General features: G+C 30.2%; 1 protein-coding gene across 4 annotated transcripts in view; it reads right to left on the reverse strand.

Annotated features, from left to right (window-relative positions):
* Window positions 1–1,127: 1,127 nt before the first annotated feature.
* LOC139516973 (MAPK/MAK/MRK overlapping kinase-like) overlaps window positions 1,128–19,002 on the reverse strand; it is a 45,291-nt gene continuing 27,416 nt past the window's right edge. For 2 of the 4 annotated variants that reach the window (XM_071307465.1, XM_071307467.1), the window contains exons 5-13: window positions 17,294–17,372; window positions 15,267–15,315; window positions 13,105–13,190; window positions 11,327–11,419; window positions 10,323–10,424; window positions 9,815–9,988; window positions 8,921–9,185; window positions 7,775–7,972; window positions 1,128–6,103 (exon numbers count right to left, since the gene is read on the reverse strand). In XM_071307465.1, the coding sequence (XP_071163566.1) occupies window positions 6,023–6,103; window positions 7,775–7,972; window positions 8,921–9,185; window positions 9,815–9,988; window positions 10,323–10,424; window positions 11,327–11,419; window positions 13,105–13,190; window positions 15,267–15,315; window positions 17,294–17,372 (1,127 nt within the window). In that variant the 3' untranslated portion in view covers window positions 1,128–6,022. The remainder of the gene's footprint in view (window positions 6,104–7,774; window positions 7,973–8,920; window positions 9,186–9,814; window positions 9,989–10,322; window positions 10,425–11,326; window positions 11,420–13,104; window positions 13,191–15,266; window positions 15,316–17,293; window positions 17,373–19,002) is intronic. The other 2 variants (XM_071307464.1, XM_071307466.1) reach the window with 1 other exon arrangement.

Below are 19,002 nucleotides of genomic sequence, written 5' to 3' on the forward strand. Positions count from 1 at the left end.
AATAACATCATTTAAGTGGAGTACAAGTCTTATAGGATTGTAAGTATATTTTATTTTATCACCTTGCACTTTCACATATTGACTGAACAATTTGTTCAATATTCTGACCAGTTGAACAATTTGAATTTATAAAACAAATTGCAATTTGGTCAAAATTTTGAATGAGTTGCAATTGGTGGATAGCAACACTAACAGTCAAGTCACTGTAATAAATGGGCGTAATTTTTTGGTTCCCGGAGTTTTGCATGTAAATCAAGTATCTGACCGGAATGTCTGTTTCGCCGAACTGATTTATTGAATACTTTGTTCAAGGCCCGACTGCAACCTGCCTGCTGGGTGTTGCCTTAATGTCTCCATTTTTCGACCGTCATTCATTAATTCGTTGTCATTTCAGACTCATTCGTAGCCTTTGGTTGATTTGGAACCCCTCATTTCCATTGTTGGCAGAAACATTTCGACCAAACATTTGGATAAAAATTGTCTGTTTGTTTCTTAACTCGTGTCGGTCGTATTGTAAATTTCATCGAATAGCCCGGCGTATATCTTGATACTAACTAAACATACAACAAACGAGAATTTTCCATGTCCATTTTTAACTGGCAAGTCCCAATCAAATATATTAGTACATTAGTAAATAGCTTTGGATCCATTCCATCATTTTATAATTTATTTATATGTGGAGAATACGGCATAAAAAATGTCCAATCTTACACTTTACAGCAACTATAAAATATACATGCCCAAAGTCAAGAACCGTTTAAAAAGTGCATTTTACACTTATTTTATGTTTTTAGTCTAAAAAAAGGTCCCAAAAATTTTTCGCCTCGTTCCGCTTTTCGATTTTTAGTTACTTCCTCCCCCCTTTCCAAAATCCTGGATCCGCCCCTGCTTACACCAAAATGATATGTGCTTAGCAGAGTTGTAAGAAATACACATTTTAAAGTCTTTGGTTTGATCATATTAAAAGTGTCTATGATATCAAAAGACTATCATACCGTAGTAGTTATACAAAGATTTGTACACCACTTGTTTATGAACATACTGTAATTTTATACAGTGCAAAATGTAACCTCACTTTTCAGGATTGAGTATGCAAATCAGTAAAATAAATGACAACAAAACTGAAATATATATAGATTTTTTTTAATCATTTCCTTTCAAGTAGGTTTTTTAAATAATTTAATAACCAAGTTAAAATGATATGTTACACTGCTTCAATATCACAGAATAAGAAATAAAAACACATATTAAAATAAAAACTTATATAAAATATTGGACGGGAATTGATTTACACTAACAGAAGATACACAGGAATCTGTATTTTTCTTTTTTAACCAAGTTTTATTGGGGTTTTTTTTCTAAAAATAATCTTCAAGAAAAACTTTCTTTTATATTAATTTGAAGAATTTAAAGGAGAATAATATCCAATCACTGGTTTTACTTTTCATAGGGAAGATTGTAATCAGCTATAAACAACAATTACAAAATTTCTGTGCAATATTGACTTTTAAATAAAAGCAGGAAATTTTAAAAGTAATTGTGCAAGTTCATATAAAAAACACCAGAAAATTATTTGAAAACTATATTAGAAAAAAAATAGTATCAAAAAGTGAAAACGAAGTGGAAATATTTGCCAGAATGATCTAAATAAATAGTAAGCCAATTTTTTTTATTAAATAAACTGAATAAACAAATAAAAAGCTTGCACAACCAAAAGACGCTCCCTGAATTCCCTGTTGTCTAGATATACTAGTATATCTATATATATAACAACAATACTCTATTGAATTTTCATAACCAACAGTAAACTTAACCTGTGTTTAACCTTTAACAATGAATTTGCAAACTTAGACCAAATAAGTCTAAAACAGAACATTTGTATTTAAATTATTATTAAAAATAATACAACCACTTTTTTGGCCACTACATTAGGTATAAATTTAAAGGCAAAGTGTAATTACGTTCAGAAAAAGCACTAAATTAAAATTGTAAAATAAAACTCAACTATCAGTTTTTTTCCAACATTTTCCAATATATCATAATTGTGAATGGTATCACCAATTATAGTGAAAATCTAACTTGAGCTGACAAATAAAGTATTTGTTATGTACTCCTTTAAAAAAATCATGGAGCATAAGACACCTTGTAATGCAATGGCAGTCTGAATCAGTGGTTATATCATAAACTTGTTAAAAGAATATTACAAATTTCAAAAGTGATTTTCAAAATTAACAGATATTGCTATTTTCTTTCTGACAACATTTTTCTTTTCAAATTTGAATTAAATAGCAGTCACTTTTCTTCAAATGGAACAACTTAAAACACCAAAAAATCCATCTGCTAAAAAGACCAAGAATGAATATAAATAAACTGGTTATATTTTCTAAGTTCAATTTTGTTTAACTTAAATGACCCATATATATACTGCTTTAACAAACTGAGAGTAACTGTGGTTATTTAACAAAATACCCAATTTGTTAACATGATCAAAATATCAAAGGGTTACCAATACTGATTTGACACAACACAATCTCAGCTCACAAGTACATTTATTTAACAAGGCACTTAGTCCTTATAATACTGTTCACATTTTGTTTCCTGTTCAAATAGTGGTATTCAAGGTGTTTAATATTAATAAGAATCTTACTATGGACTTGCAATTAGTGGTTTGCCTCAAGTCCCAAAAAAATCATAAAATGGTATATAAAGAAATACAGTAATGTGTAAATATAAAAAAAACTTGGTTATAAGATTTCTTTTTCATATAATACTTTAAAAAATACCTCTTCTTCTGAATGATATAATAAAAAGAAATATTTCTATAAAAATTCATTGAAAGTATTAGCTTCGATAGGATCCAATTCATCTAAAACTAATCATGATTTACTAAAATTAGTTTAGTTTGTCGATCTATTCAGTATTTTTCCTGATATAAATGTAATCTTTAATTCTCTTTATAAACTAAAATGTTTTAAAAATCCCTGGTTTTAGTGATTGACATAAAATTTCGAAAGCAGCAAAATGTCGTCGATGTATCCACATTCACCTTCAAATATTCAAATATGTAGCATTTATATATTGGTCAATTTTTTTAAAGTATATTATGTATAAAATGCAACATTTTAAAAGAATTAATAAAATTTAAATTGATAATGTAACAAAAACCTATACATAACTGAGTTGCTGGAAACTATAACATTTCCATAACAAGAAGAATGCATTCTTCCAACATGATCTGAAGGTTACACAAAGGTTATAGAAAACTGAAAGCTTTTGGCACTAACATAATTAACAAAAATAAAATTTACATATAATTAACATTTAATCACAGGGTTGATGCCATTGTAAAGTCAGCTAACATATTAATATAAATGATACATAGACTTGTACACTGGTCCATCATTCTATTCAATGTAACTTTTCTTAAAATGCTCTCTGTTGCAATGAACATAATATACATTGCTTTTTGTGGAATACAATTTAGATTTCGGTTGACAAAAAAAATCATGCAAAATATAGCCTATTCATATGACGTCATCAGCTCTACGAAACGAAAAACAATTAAAATAAAGTACACTAAATGAGCTTTCTAATCATAGTTTATACGTCGACCTTCAATACCAAAAAGGTCTTGAACAGAACACTGAAGATCCCTGGTATCAGCAGTGTCCCATTGTTGACAGTTCTATGTTGATCAATAGAATTACATTGTTTTTCACCTGATGGATTTATATGTTAAAGCAGCTAAATTTTGCTACTGTATCCACATTCACCTTCCAAATATTTAAGTATATAGCATGTGTCAGTCATTTTTTCCCGTCTACATTTTTGTCTTGAGCAGTAACTTATTACTTCAGAAAAAAAGATGAAGAAAAATTGTGTATACATACATATATATATATATATTAAAACATGGTTAACATGGTACTATTTTACTGGTGAATTTAAGCATGAAACAGTAACAGAATTGCAAACTAAATACTTTCCTATAAAGAATGCTTGTAATTGATCATTCATGGAAGAATATCTAAAAATTGTATTTCATTTGTGCCACAGAGTTTTATTTCATTTGCATCCAAAATAAATCATGCTTTTGTGCCAAATTGCAGGTAAAATATAAAGGAAACCATTTAACATAAGTTGAATTCTGAAAAAGAGGCTTGTACAAGAAACCTCTCCCCATAAATATAAACCAAAATATAAAGGTGTCAGTATTTAGAATGACTTGAACAATGGCACCATCTAAATGACAAATCACAGTTGGTTACACATTATAAATGCATTGTCATTAATCATGTATATAATACTATGTACAACTAAAATGAATACTGTTATTAAGGTCTTTTTCACGCAAAACTCACTATCATCCTTCACAATAAATAGGTTATACATTTAACTAACAATTTACTTGGTTTTCTAAAAAGAATGCCATCACACATGATAACAGAAACATGTAAAAAATCTACTCAAGAAGATGTCCTCAAAGAAATATTTAAACTTTAATGCAATTTTAACTCGAGTAATTCTGAAAATCTGGACAAGGAGTTCAAAAGTGTAAAGATTAGAGGTTCAGGAACGGTCTATGCTATGCAAGAACCAGTCTCACAATAAATTTTAAATCTTAGAATCTATTTATTACATTTCACTTATCAATATATATATATATACATAAGAAGATGTGGTATAATAGCCAATGAGACTATCCACCAGAGACCAAATGACATAGAAGTTATCAACTATAGGTCAGCACACTGCCTTTCCCCCATACATAGGTTTATAACTTGACATGGCTGCATTGACTTTTGATTAAGTTTAACACTGAATACCTTAAAATTTTAAGAATCTAACATGGAGCTAAAAGGGGTCCATATTTATCCATGAAAGCCTAAAATAGCATGGAGATAAAACAAGAACCTTTAAACATTTTACTGTTTGCTTGCATATCATCTATAAAACGAATTCTGTAATATTTTCTGTATGTCTTTAGAAATAAGATAAGTATATAATGTATACCTTTGGTTTGAAAAAAGTAAATTAATAATATGAAAAAATGCAATTCAAATTATCTTTCAGAACATCTTCAAAATCAATCAAGAACATTTGAAAAAAACATACATGAAAACTAAAAAACACATATATGGTTCTGATGTTTGTATATATAAATAAGTATGAACAAGTCTATTTCTTAGAGTTAAGAAGATAACCATATACCCTGTCAACAGTGAGTACAATGAAAGATTGAATTTTCGAATGTTGCATGAATAATTGATGTCGCACCAACTAATTTCTTATTCTTTAATTTCCTGTATATGAATATCACATTGTTGTTTAGTAATAAAATGTTTGTTGCTATATCAACAAAATCTGTGAAAACATGAATGACTGTAAGATATGCTACAGTAAGTTACTGTGGATTAATTTATTTTTTGTGGGTATCAATTTTCGTGGATTGAGGGAAACTTGCATTTGCATAAATATTTAATTTAGGGTTTTGCCAACCTTTGCATTCAAAGCCAATACACTGTATGTCATTGAAAATTTCAGTTCGTGGTTCACCTGTACCAATGAAACCCAAGAAAATTTGTATCCAACAAGTAATAATGAATCTACAGTAGCTCTTGACATTTGATGAGAATAACTGGCAGATGTTTGAGCAATTTCTGTCAACAAAATGACTAGCCTTACAGATGTTTACATTCTGTAATTACTATAAATTAATTTTACACATTTTAAAGAGCTACAGTATATTGACTGAGAAATTCAGTGCGAGACCTGAGAAATTCTGCAAACAACAATAAAGGTGCTCTCAGAACTGTTTTTCACAAGATGTAGCACTGAATGTAGATTATTTCTTGATAAAAGAACCCACTACATTCTATTAAAATGATGCAGCTTACAAATTGTAAAACATGGCTACCACAAAACAATGAATATCTAAATATGGCTTCACATCTGCACATTCAAACAATATCTCAGTCATCAACAGAACTGTATATAGTATTGTCATGGTTACAATAGTCTGCTAAAATCCTGCCCCTCGCCTATCTAACGAGGGGAGATAAGTGTTTGTACTCAATATATTCTTTGTTGCTTTACTGTTTGCCTGAAAAAATAAAATGATTTTTTTCAATTAGTATATATTTTACAGTGTGCTTTCATATTTATTATGTTTGTTTAAATTTTGTTACATTTTCCTAAAAAACCTATCATGAGCAATTCTACATTAAGTTGCAATCTTAAAGTCAGATAGTTTTATCTTTTTAAAGATAGAAACAGAAAATTCAAAAATCAATGATGTATTAATTGCAAAATGTGTCCATTCCTAGAAACAGATCAATGTAACTTTTTCATTTTTTAAATATTGTTTTAATCAAATTATTTAATAAATTTTTTCTTTTCAATTGTAAATTTATATCATTTTTGTGTGCAAATTTAATTGCCCATGATTTAAAACAATAAGTATTCTTCTTCTATTTTACTCTAATTTTCCTGCTTGGTTGTAATGTTGTTCTAAAAACTTATGTATAGTTGGTCTTTTGTTGTTCAAATCATTCTTTTTTTTGTTGTTTTTTTTTTATCAATATTAATTGTGATTTTGAGAATGAAAATAAAAATATGCAAAAATACATACAAGAGTGCACACACTGAAATGTCTCGCCTTCTTTACTAATCATTGATTATGTTGATACTTCTAAATATAAAGCTTTATTGACTGTCACATAAACTTAACATTAACCAAGAAAACTAAACATTGATCAATGAACCATGAAAATGAGGTGAAGGTCAGATGAACCATATGCCAGGCAGATATGTACAGCTAACAATGCTTTTATACAACAACTATGGCTGACCTATTGCTTATAGTTTTAGAAAATAGACCAAACACAAAAACCTAACACTGAGCAAAGAACCGTAAAAACCAGGTCAAGGTCAAATAAAACCTGCACGACTGACATATAGATCATAAAATATTTCCATACACCAAATATAGTTAACCTATGACATATAGTATTAGATAAAAAGACGAAAACTCAAAAACTTAACTTTGACCACTGAACCATGAAAACGAGGTCAAGGTCAGATGACATCTGCCCGCTAGACATGTACACCTTACAATCATTCCATACAACAAATATAGTAAACCTATTGCATAAAGGTATGAGAAAAACAGACCATAACACAAAAACTTAACTATAACCACTGAACCATGAAAATGAGGTCAAGGTCAGATGACACCTGCCAGTTGGACATGTACACCTTACAGTCCTTCCATACACAGAATATACTAGACCTATTGCTTTTAGTATCTGAGATATGGACTTGACCACCAAAACTTAACCTTGTTCACCGATCCATGAAATGAGGTCGAGGTCAAGTGAAAACTGTCTGACGGGCATGAGGACCTTGCAAGGTACGCACATACTAAATATAGTTATCCTATTACTTATAAAAAGAGAGAATTTAACATTACAAAAAATCTGAACTTTTTTTTCAAGTGGGTACTGAACCATGAAAATGAGGTCAAGGACAATGGACATGTGACTGACGGAAACTTCGTAACATGAGGCATCTATATACAAAATATGAAGCATCCAGGTCTTCCACCTTCTAAAATATATAGGTTTTAAGAAGTGAGCTAACACCGCCGCCGCCGCCGCCGCCGCCGGATCACTATCCCTATGTCGAGCTTTCTGCAACAAAAGTTGCAGGCTCGACAAAAACTGTCATGGCGGTAAAAATTTGACACCTACAAATATAATTAAATAGTACTTACTTTATGTGGTTTATAAGTACTATTTATACTTGGTAGTAAAGACATAGTTCCATTATTATGTAATGCACTATAAGATCCTGAGAAAGCAGCAGCATGAAATGATGGGTTTATTGAACCTGTATGCATTGGAACTTTCGGAAGATTAAGTCCTGTGTGATTTGTAAATTGATGGCTTTCTATTAATTTCTTATTTCTTCTCTGAAATAGAAAGAATAGCAAAAATTCAGCATCATATTTAAATGTTACAAATCATTGATATTTCAATATGTAATTCCAATACATTCAGTAGCAAACTGTGTTATCTCCCTTTTCACACAATTTATCCAAATCATTTACTTGTCATAAATCAGATTTCACCCTTTCATGCTTTTTCGTTCAGTATATGTTTACTAGTTTTTTCATACTTTTTCGTTCGATGTACGTTTTCTTGTTTTTTCGTGCTTTTTCATTCAGTGTATGTTTACTTGTTTTTTCATGCTTTCTCATTCAGTGTATGTTGACTTGTTTTGTTCAAATGTCTAAACCATTTCAATTGATATTCCATAGCTGTAAGCGTGTCTTTTATGTTGTAATGTTACACTACTGTCTCAGGTTAGGGTGAAGGATTGCATCTGTTAAAACTTTTAAAAACTCACTGCATTTGTATGCACCTGTCCTTCAGTTGTTCAGTGGTGGTTGTTTGTTTGTGTGATTAATAAGCATTTTTTTATATCGATTAGACCATTGGTTTTCCTGTTTGAACTGTTTTACACTAGTCATTTTGAGGCCTTTTAGAGCTTGCTGTTCAATGTGAGGCAAGGCTTGATGCTTTAATTTGCTAATTCTAAATTTCTATTTGAGCTCTGTGTTGAAGGTCGTACTATAATTGTTAACTTTTTATACATAGTGACTTGAATGGAAATTTGTCTGATTGGCACTCATACCACTTCTTCTTTTATATTTGTATTTACATTTTTTGATAACTTTTCAATATCCAATTTATAATGCAATCCGAATTTTCAAACAAATTTAATTTCAACTATTTCAATTATAATTCAATTTTTTTACTTTTTAAAATAGAAAGTAGAAGAAAGCAGCTACTCTTTAAGGGATTTAATAACAGTTTTTTTCTTCAAATTTATACACCATAATTTAATCCAAACTTACAGGAACTCGTTTTCTATCTTTAAATAAATGAGGATGACTGGGTAAGGATTGAGCTTTAGGTAGACTAGGTACAATTGTACTACTGCTGGCATCAGAATCAGATTTCTTCTTTTCTGATCGTGATGTGTCCATATCAGGTGAAGCAGTTATTTCTGATGGAGGCACTGGTTTAGTTAAATCTAAAGTTTTCTTTTCCTTTTCTTCATGCTGTTGTTGCTGTTGTTGTTTTGCTTTGGCCATCATGGCTGCCCTTTTATCAGCATCCCTATAAACATCCAATGAAAAATTTAAGGATCTTTTCATATGAAGATTGCAATCCAGCATTTTGAAAGAAGCCTTAATAAACACTACTACCAAAGAAACCTGAACAATTGTAGAAAAGAGTTATTTCTTTACATCTTGACATTTAATGAAAAAGTCTATTGTAATTAAATTTTAACTATTGAACAAGTTAAACTTCAATCTTAAATTTTTTTTTTTTTTTATAATACATAAACCCCCTTATGTCATAGAAAAAGGAATAATTTCCAATTAGATGCAAAGCCATATATTTTCAATGGTGTGTTTCAAAGTAAGAAAAACAAATATTCTGCACAAGAATTTAAAATAAAAGAAGAATAGCCCCTGCCCAAGCTTTGCAATTTTAGAAGGGCAAAACTCTAGAACATTAATGACTCCATACCCAAATTTGAACTCTATCTGCAAGATTTGGTTCATAGCATTGTGTACGATTTTCATAAAATTTCGATGTTAAAAAAAACCCCAGAATCACAAAAACTTTGCAAATGAGTGTCTGAATCAGTATTAAAATATCCTGCATTTTCATATAATGATGTTAAAATATGATGTATAATTCCCTCTACTAACAATTCACTACAATACTAGTATATTTACCTGAGATCTTTGAAATACTGATGTCTCAAAGCTTGTTTGGCTGACATTCTTTCATCTGGGTCGTATGTACACATTTGATATATTAATTCTACAGCATCAGTGCTTACATGTGGCAGTAATCTTTCTATACCACTACCTTTCTTAGATGGAAAATTAAAGTTCATTCCTCGCGACCTGTAATATATCAGTAAGGTTTATGATAGTGTCCTTCTTAACCAAGTGTTTTTACTCTAAGTAGTGAAAATATGGTTATCATGTTATAAATGTTGGTTTTAAGCTTTACTATTATGACTGTCAAATTGTTTTTTTCTGTATTAACAATGTGTAATATTGATAATGGTCACATAAAGGTGTTTGTGATGATGACAATATGTTTCAGCAGAATTTTTAATTATGTGTTTCCCCTTCAAATGCAAAAGTTCACAATTTACTTAAATATATATTTTTTTAAATTATTGTTTTACTCAAAATTTTCAAATTATTGTTAATTCAGACTGCTGCTACTTACTTTTTCAATTTATTGAGAACTGAAGGATCTGGTGTCCCTAAAATGTCATGGATTTTAGCTATTTGGTCTACTTCATTAGAACCAGGAAACAGAGGATGCAAGCTAAAATATAAAAGTTATTTCCCTTTGAACATATTGATACATGATCACGTATTGTATTGACTTTTCAAATTCAAAGTTGTTTAACACCCATTAAAATATTGAATGCCTACAAATTAAAACAACCAAAACAGTCAAAAGAAAAGTATGTCACTGTATTGAGAATTGATATAAAGCTCTTTTTTTTCTTTTTCTTACTCCAATGGTTGAGTAGGTATTGAAATATACATATCTAAACTTCTCCAATCAGGCAGAATAACCCTTGCTAAAAAGGGTTTCTGATTGGTTTTGCATGATGTATAAATATTCAGACTGGTCTGGTAAAGATGGGATGGGTCATATAGAGCAAGCACAATGCATTGAAAGTTTGAGAACCCTTTTTTTCTTTTTACAAGGAAAAAACCTGCCTATTGGACTTGTGATGATCTGATTTATTTTGACAAAAACATGAAATATTTGCCACTGAACATAAGAGAACAACAATCAATCAATCTACCATTTTAACGAATCAGAAGTATAACTATAAAAACAAATATTTATTTGTTTAAAACTTACAGTATGTATCAATGCAGACAAATAGGTTGTATATCTTATACACTTCAAGAGTAGAAGAATGTTCAAGTTGCAATTAGTTCAATTTCAAGTGTAGGTAACTGGCATGATATTTACCACAAAAAGTTATCAAGATGTCTTTGCAGATGGTTGAAAATAAACTAATATAGAGGTTTGGGTATAAAACATATTCCAGCACCAAATGTATATTTAAACATTCTGTGCCTTCAATGACCATGATAATGGGGTTTTACCTTGACTGGCTATATAGCCCTCGCACAGTCAACGAACATCCCCTTCCTTTCCCCTTATTTACTTTTTGTATGAAAAAGCTAGTATATTGAGTTGTTTACCTGAGAATTTCAAAGAAGACACAACCAACACTCCACATATCCATTTTATATGTATAGTAACCATCAGTCAATAAACATTCAGGTGCTCTATACCTGTAATATAAATATAAATTGCATAATTATAAAAGATTTCTCCTCTTTCTTCCGGTCTAATTTATCAAGGACAAAAACTCTTAAAATTAATCTGATCAACAGGAAATGTGAAATAATATTTTTTGCACTGGCTGTCTTTCAAATATGTAGAAGTAGGACAAATGTAAGGGTTTCACCTTGTGATTTTCTACCTAGCCTTTGTGAAGACATAAATTTATCATATCCCCCCTATAAAAAAAATATTCTATGGTAAACCCGTATGAAATACCAAACATTTATAAATAGTCTCAAGCAATCCTTTAATTAAAACTTTAATAAAATTGGTAAGTGTTTCACAGGATTTTTAGGTAACTGTATTTCATTTCAATATTTAACATTATATTTCATAGCTATATATGTTTTTTTAATTCTTAAAATGTGATCTCTACAAACATAGAAATAACTTAGTCCATCAATTGCTTAGCTATCCCAAAAAATAAATCAGATATACAAATAAAATTTGGATGTGTACATTTATATATCATATGAAGAAATACGGTCTAGTTTCTATCAAATGCAACATACACATAAAAACATACTTCTGCCATATATTGTGGTGGAGACAGTATTCAAATAAACTTTTACTGCATACAAAATTGTGTCTTTCCTGATTTGCATGACAACCAATAAACATGGAATAAATGTTTTATCACTATTTCCTCAAATTTACCCTTGACGTTTTTATGCTTTAATTTTTCATATTATCATATTCTAGTTCTATTGGGAATTTCTCTGTAGAGTAGAAAATGAATGTTTGACGTCATAATCCAACATCATAGAAATGCCTAAGAACATAGTGATAAACAGATTATCAATGTTCTTTTAAACTTGAGGATGTTTCTGGGCAACATCTCACCAAAGGGCTGTCACCCTTCCATGAGATTGTAGCAGAGATACTCCTTGTTTGAAGGACCAACAATTATCTAAAAGACCACTGTAATTTTCTTTGGTTGTGATATTTCCAAAAATATTCAGAGATGTTTTAATTTGCAAATGAAGTATATTGTACAGACTGTGGCAGTTGGTAAATACTTGTATGAACAAATAACATTCTTTCCTCCAATCCTGAATGATTTAGCTCCTATTTCTTGAAATTTCCAGGAAAGGGGAGAAGAAGGGTTGAGGTAAATTGTTTTATTGCTGTTTAAGTAACAGTGTTTCAAAATGATACAACATTTTTGTTTTGATTGAATTCATTAACTTACAAAATGTGAAATCAATATTCGTACAAATTCTAGGATAAATTTCAATCTATCAACCCAGAACTGAGAGTCATTTAGTAAAAAAAAAAACATCAACATAAGCAGAACTTTAGTTTTGTGATTTTAAAGCAGTTATTGAAATCCCTCACAACTCCTTAATACAATGGTTTCATTTTTTTCGCAGAGTTGTTTTAAGAAAAAAAATAGACTAAGAAGCTTTTTTCTGTATTTTAAATGTCATCACTTATTGTGATGTTGGATAAAAGTTAGAACATACATGATCTTAAGGTACAGGTAAAGTTAAATCTCATTCAATGAACTTTCATACCAATAAAGGAAAGTACTTTTATTAAGTTTGCATAATTTGGCTTAATTAAATATTTAAATGGTATCTATAATCTGAAGATTAGCATAGGTTATGACATCTTTATTGAGAACACTAACCATCTGGTAGATATATATTCTGTGTAGGGTTGCTTTGAGTATACACTTCTACAAGAACCAAAATCAGCTAATTTTAACAAGTCTTCCTGAAAAAAAGTGAGAAAACTATTAACACGGTTTGAATCAAGAAGACAAAAGGTGTTTCTTGAAAAATAAAAATAAACCGAACAAACATAAAGAGATTAATATATGATTTAACAAGAACTTAACCTCCTTATAAGATCTGTAAAAAATCAATATTCCTATATGTAATGATTAATCCTTGAAGAATAAGTATATATACATAAGGTGGGAGTCAAAACTCTCGTTGCCATGTCAGAATATAAACATCTTATACTGTATGTTTTAGCAGAAGACAAAAATATAAATAATAAAACATATTATGTTGTTTACAAATAAAAAGTATCTTAATAATTGGTTGAATCTTTTATATTAAGCTTGTACTATATCAACCATATTGCAAATGAGAACATGTTGATTATACATGTACACAAAATGTATATAAAATGTCAATATAATCCCTTTTTTGTACTATATCAACACACTATACAAAATTTGTTATATACTAACTCATAAGGTTATGAATGACATGTAAATAAAAAGTCCCTTATCACTACATTTGTAAGTAAGAGATATTATTCTGACTCAAAGTCAGCCTGTCTTTTGTTACTCCTAAATGCTGCATGATATGCAAAGACTTCTAATACGCAACAAGACCAATACATTGCCATGACCTGTGTCTTTGCTTGAGATTGATTTCAAATTATCAGCACACAAGGATTAACTGTACAGCAGGTCTAAAAATGCTTACATGCTTCAACTCAACATTATCAAGCTCCAGACCAAACATAAAACTTTATACTGCAATCAGCTATTTTACTATACAGATAAAGCTATACGTATAAACGTTAGCTTTATACGTCAATGACCTCAACTAACCTATAAGCCCCGCCTACTTACCAGAACTACTGTATTTCATCAACAACGTCACGTCACAACCATGACAACGTGTAGTAACAATGGTCAAACTTTTATGAATTTAAACTTGTTATGTCTTCGAATTGGTAATTTATATACCATGATCATTAAATGTTATTAATTAAGTTCATTTTCCCTTTCTAATTCCTTAAAATGTCAATGTCTTTCCGCCGGGACTACGCTCATAGGGAAATACCCCAAAATGATACCCCATGAGGGAAATTCCAAACACTTTTTTAACAACAATTTGTTACATATTTTTTTATTTTTTTTATTTTTTATCAATTTCAGTATAAAGACAATATACGTATAGTGTCTTGAAATATGAAATTTATTTGTATTCGGCACGAAACGGGAAAATGCTCGGTACAACCTCGCATTCCCCCCGTTTCTAAGCCTCATACAAATAAATTTCATATTTCAAGACACTATACGTATATTGTCTAAATTCACTTCAATAGAAGCTAACAAAAAATTTACAAAATTTTGTTTCTACTCAAGGTCTTTCCAGTGGTGAATATATCTGCTTTTACGATACAGATACTATGGTCCTAGGTGATGTTATATTATTGCCAATAAGACAAACTATTCAACAGATATAAAAAAGAAGATGTGGTATGATTGCCAATGAAACACCTCTTCACAAGGGACCAAATGACACAGAAATTAACAACAATTTGTCACTGTACAGCTTCCAGATGAGCAGACTTTCACATGACCACTGATGTGTTTGTATTGAGTATGCTTTTGAAAACATTATTTGAAACAATTTTTCTTCTGATACAGTAAATACTGGAAACATTTGATTTTCTGGTTAAATGTCAAAACCATTTAAGATAAATATGCTTTAACGTATGGTTCTAATGACGTCAAAACTAGTGTCAACTTAATATGCTTGATTTTAATGTATTGTTTGATCCAGTCTTTTATAGACCTTAAAACTTAGATATGTTTACACATTGGACAGAAAGGATATTCTTTATAGAATGGTCAATAGCTAGTTGACCTTATTCAACCCTAAGTTTTTAATTCACTTTGAAGTTCTATCGATTAATAAAACTATCACAAACCCTAACCATATCTATGACATATATAGTGGCTGATTAATAGCCATTTCCATGTTAATTAGCAGTTGTACCTAAACATGGAACTGAAAACAATCATAAATGATGAATGGTTCTTACTTTAATTAATATGTTTTCAGGTTTAACATCTCTGTGAAATATACCATGCCTGGAAAAGATCAAATATTATATGATTATTCAAAAAATAATGATCAACAATGGCAATATGCAGACATTGATATATGATAAACTCAATTTGTTGGTCTAAAACAACTAATATAACTATTCTGTTCAAAGGAGTAAACTTTTGCTATTATGATGTGATTTTTTTAATTGGAAAGAATTTATGGTAGAACCTTGTCTGTAAAACAGTCCACTCCTTATTATTTTACTGTACATGAAAAACTAACAAATTATACCATATTTTACTTCATAACAAATGTAAACAAGAATGTGTCCATAGTACATGGATGCCCTACTCCCACTATCATTTGCTATGTTCAGTGGACCAATAAATTGGGGTAAATATCATATCATAGGGAACATGCGTACCAAGTTTCAAGTTGATCAGACTTCAACTTCATAAAAAACTACCTCAACCAAAAACTTTAGCCTAAAGCAGGACAGATGAACAAACGGATGAACAGACCAGAAAACATAATGCCCCTCTACTATTGTAGGTAGGGCATAACAACTGTCAAATTTACTCATAAAAATTGAAGTTGAAAACAATCCCTTCTCATATGAGTTTTTTCCCTTCCTTATTTTATTCATTACTTGGTATGATTGCCAGAAAAGTTTGAAAGTAGAAGACTAATTACTATTAGTTGGCTGCCTGATTCCAAAGGGGAAAAATGTTTCTATGCAAATGAAATTCAAATAAACAAATGATTACTTAAATTACATTTGCCAAGGGGATATTCATTTGTTGATTTAAAAAGTATAAGCACAATTTCATTTCCAATGTCATTTTGAATGTAACAAAGGTTTGTTTTATAAAAACATCATGTTTTCCATTCTTTTCATACTACCTGGCATACCCCAGTTACACTGTTTATTTCTATCTAACAATCTTTATTCAAGGAATTAAAAATCACAATTAAATATTTTACCATTGTAACAATGCATTTGGATTTAAAAGTTTAACATTTGCTAGTTTGCCTTTTGTGAAACAGTTTGATAAAAATCATTTTGAACAATGATAAAATTTATTATGAAGATTGGACCATTACTACGTATCAACAAGCGATTAAAGTCCCACTTGAGAGTGATAATTTGAGATAATCAAACACTTATGTTTTCAATAAATGGCATAAATTGTTACAGTATTTCAAGCTGCTCTCAAAGAAAGATAAGTGAAGGCCACGATAACATTTGACTTGAGTTTGACACAATTATTTTGTTGAATGACTTGCATTTTTTTCAAATCTATGCAAAAATTACATACTTTAATTATGCTTTAGCTTAAAATGAATATATTTCATAAGACATCAGAATAAGCCAGAAACATTTCAGTATAACTTAATACATTTCTTTTATTTTTTGTAAGATTTTTTTGTGAAAGGAACCTGTGGTCTTTGGATAATTTTCGAAAATACTGCTAATAACATAATCCTTCTTATAGCATTAAATAATACAATTGAAACCTGTTTACGACTTTTCTTCACAATGATTCATTCTTTATCATTTGCTATGTAGCATATGATTGAAGTAAATGCAGAACCCACTGAATAATTTGCCATCTTACTTTAGATATGAACACATATAATAAATTTTTAAACAGTTTAACCCTTTCCTCCATAATGACGTCTTTCGACGCCACCCCTTTACTTCATAATGACGCCTGTGTAGTACGTCAGTTGAAACGCTGTGACTATGAAATGTCTGCATCAATCTTAATAAAATGTGTATCCAATATGAAAAGGATATTCATAAGAATATCTGACTAACTATTTATTTGATGAAATATTTGTTTTTTTCAATGCATTAATACTTTAATGCATATTTTCAGGGTTAATAACAAAGCCCTAAATATCAACAATCTTAATAAAATTGATCATTTGCAGCAAAGTTGTACTAGGTAAAAGAGTTTTGTATTTAAATCATTTCAAACTTATTTTTGACTCGTACAGATGAATACTACATACCTATGCATATGAGCTACAGATCTTAGCAGCTGATACATGTAATTTTTAACAACAGATTCAGGCATATAGTGCTGCTTGTCTGTGCAAAAAGAAAAGATATGTGCAAACAGGCTAACTAAAGAAGATATCAAACTTAAAACTAAAACATTCTAGCTAATGTGCAGAGTAACATATTCACACAATACACTAGACCTAAACTGTGTTCTAAAAACTCAAAACAATTAAGTCATGGAATAAAAGTTTGCATTCTAACATAAGTATGAGTCCAATTTAATAATAGGTTTTAATATCAAAGGGGTATAAATAAAAGAAATGGCAGCTATTTCATAAAATTTTGGTAGAAAATTAAACCAAACGCTGCAATCGAAAAACAAACTTATTTACGGGTATGTTTTTGAATGCTTAATAAGCAAAAATGAATTACAAAAACATCAGTTCAGTTCTAGTCATGCAATTCTACTGACAAAATATATTACAAAAATGCAGTGATGATGTTTGTAAACACATGTTGTGAATGAATCCTGTACCCAATACTACATACTATTGCAACTATATTTCATGTCTTAGTCCCAAGTCCAATGACTTTAAAACAATTTTTCTATCTAACTAGTTTCAGGCCAGCATCATAAGAAAAATAAATGGTGAATGTGTCCATGGGACACAGATGCATGGACACAGATGATGCCCCTGCTTGCATATCAAAAAGAAGTTAAAAAGGGACATCACTGAAGAACAGTAAAAGTAACGCTACCAACATTGGTACTTGATCTGAGTTTTGTGGTAATAAGCATTGTGTATCAGTTTCATAGGGGGAGGGTTGAGATCTCATAAACATGTTTAGCAGCTGATACAGGTGCGGGAGTTTCTCGCTACATTGAAGACCTATTGGTGGCCTTCGACTGTTGTCGGCTATATGGTGGGGTTGTTGTCGCTTTCACACATTCCCCATTTCCTTTCTCAATTTTTTTGTGTATGAGTTTCATAACATTTGGTTGAGGCTTACATAAGTGATAGAACGGAAACAGAAAAATCAGCAATTTTTCCACTTGTAAAGGGGCATAACTCTAGAACGGTTAGAGTCACATAACCAAAATTCAAATTTGGTCTCTATTTTGTGGTAATTAGCATTGTGTATCAGTTTCATAATATTTGGTTGAGGCAAACTAAAGTGAGAAAATGAAAACCAACTTTAGGACATATGTACATACAGACAGACAAGGGCAAAACTTAATGCCCCTTTGTTATGACGGGGGCATAAAAATACATGAAGAGAAAATTTCCTAGATCTTTACTCTATAGAAGTGTTCTTCATAGATCTTCTAGAGAAGTATAATGTTTATTTCTAAAGTTTGGGAACCTATGGACTATATATTCATTTATACTAGTAATTTTGGGGCCCTTTATAGCTTGTTGTTCGGTGTGAGCCAAGGCTCCGTGTTGAAGGCCGTACTTTAACCTATAATGGTTTACTTTTTTAAATTGTTATTTGGATGGAGAGTTGTCTCATTGGCACTCACACCACATCTGCCTTTATCTATTTAATTCTATGAGAACATTCTTAATACTCATGAGTATGAAAATTATAAAACTATCATTTCCAATATCCTATTTCTTCATACTTTACACTTTGGGCTATTATTTTTGTTTACTTTTCTAATGGCAAATTCAATACAGTTGTAATTTCTGCTAATGAAACATTTTTGAATAAC

This window comes from Mytilus edulis, chromosome 3 (assembly GCF_963676685.1).
Source record: "Mytilus edulis chromosome 3, xbMytEdul2.2, whole genome shotgun sequence".
Lineage (NCBI taxonomy): Eukaryota > Metazoa > Mollusca > Bivalvia > Mytilida > Mytilidae > Mytilus > Mytilus edulis.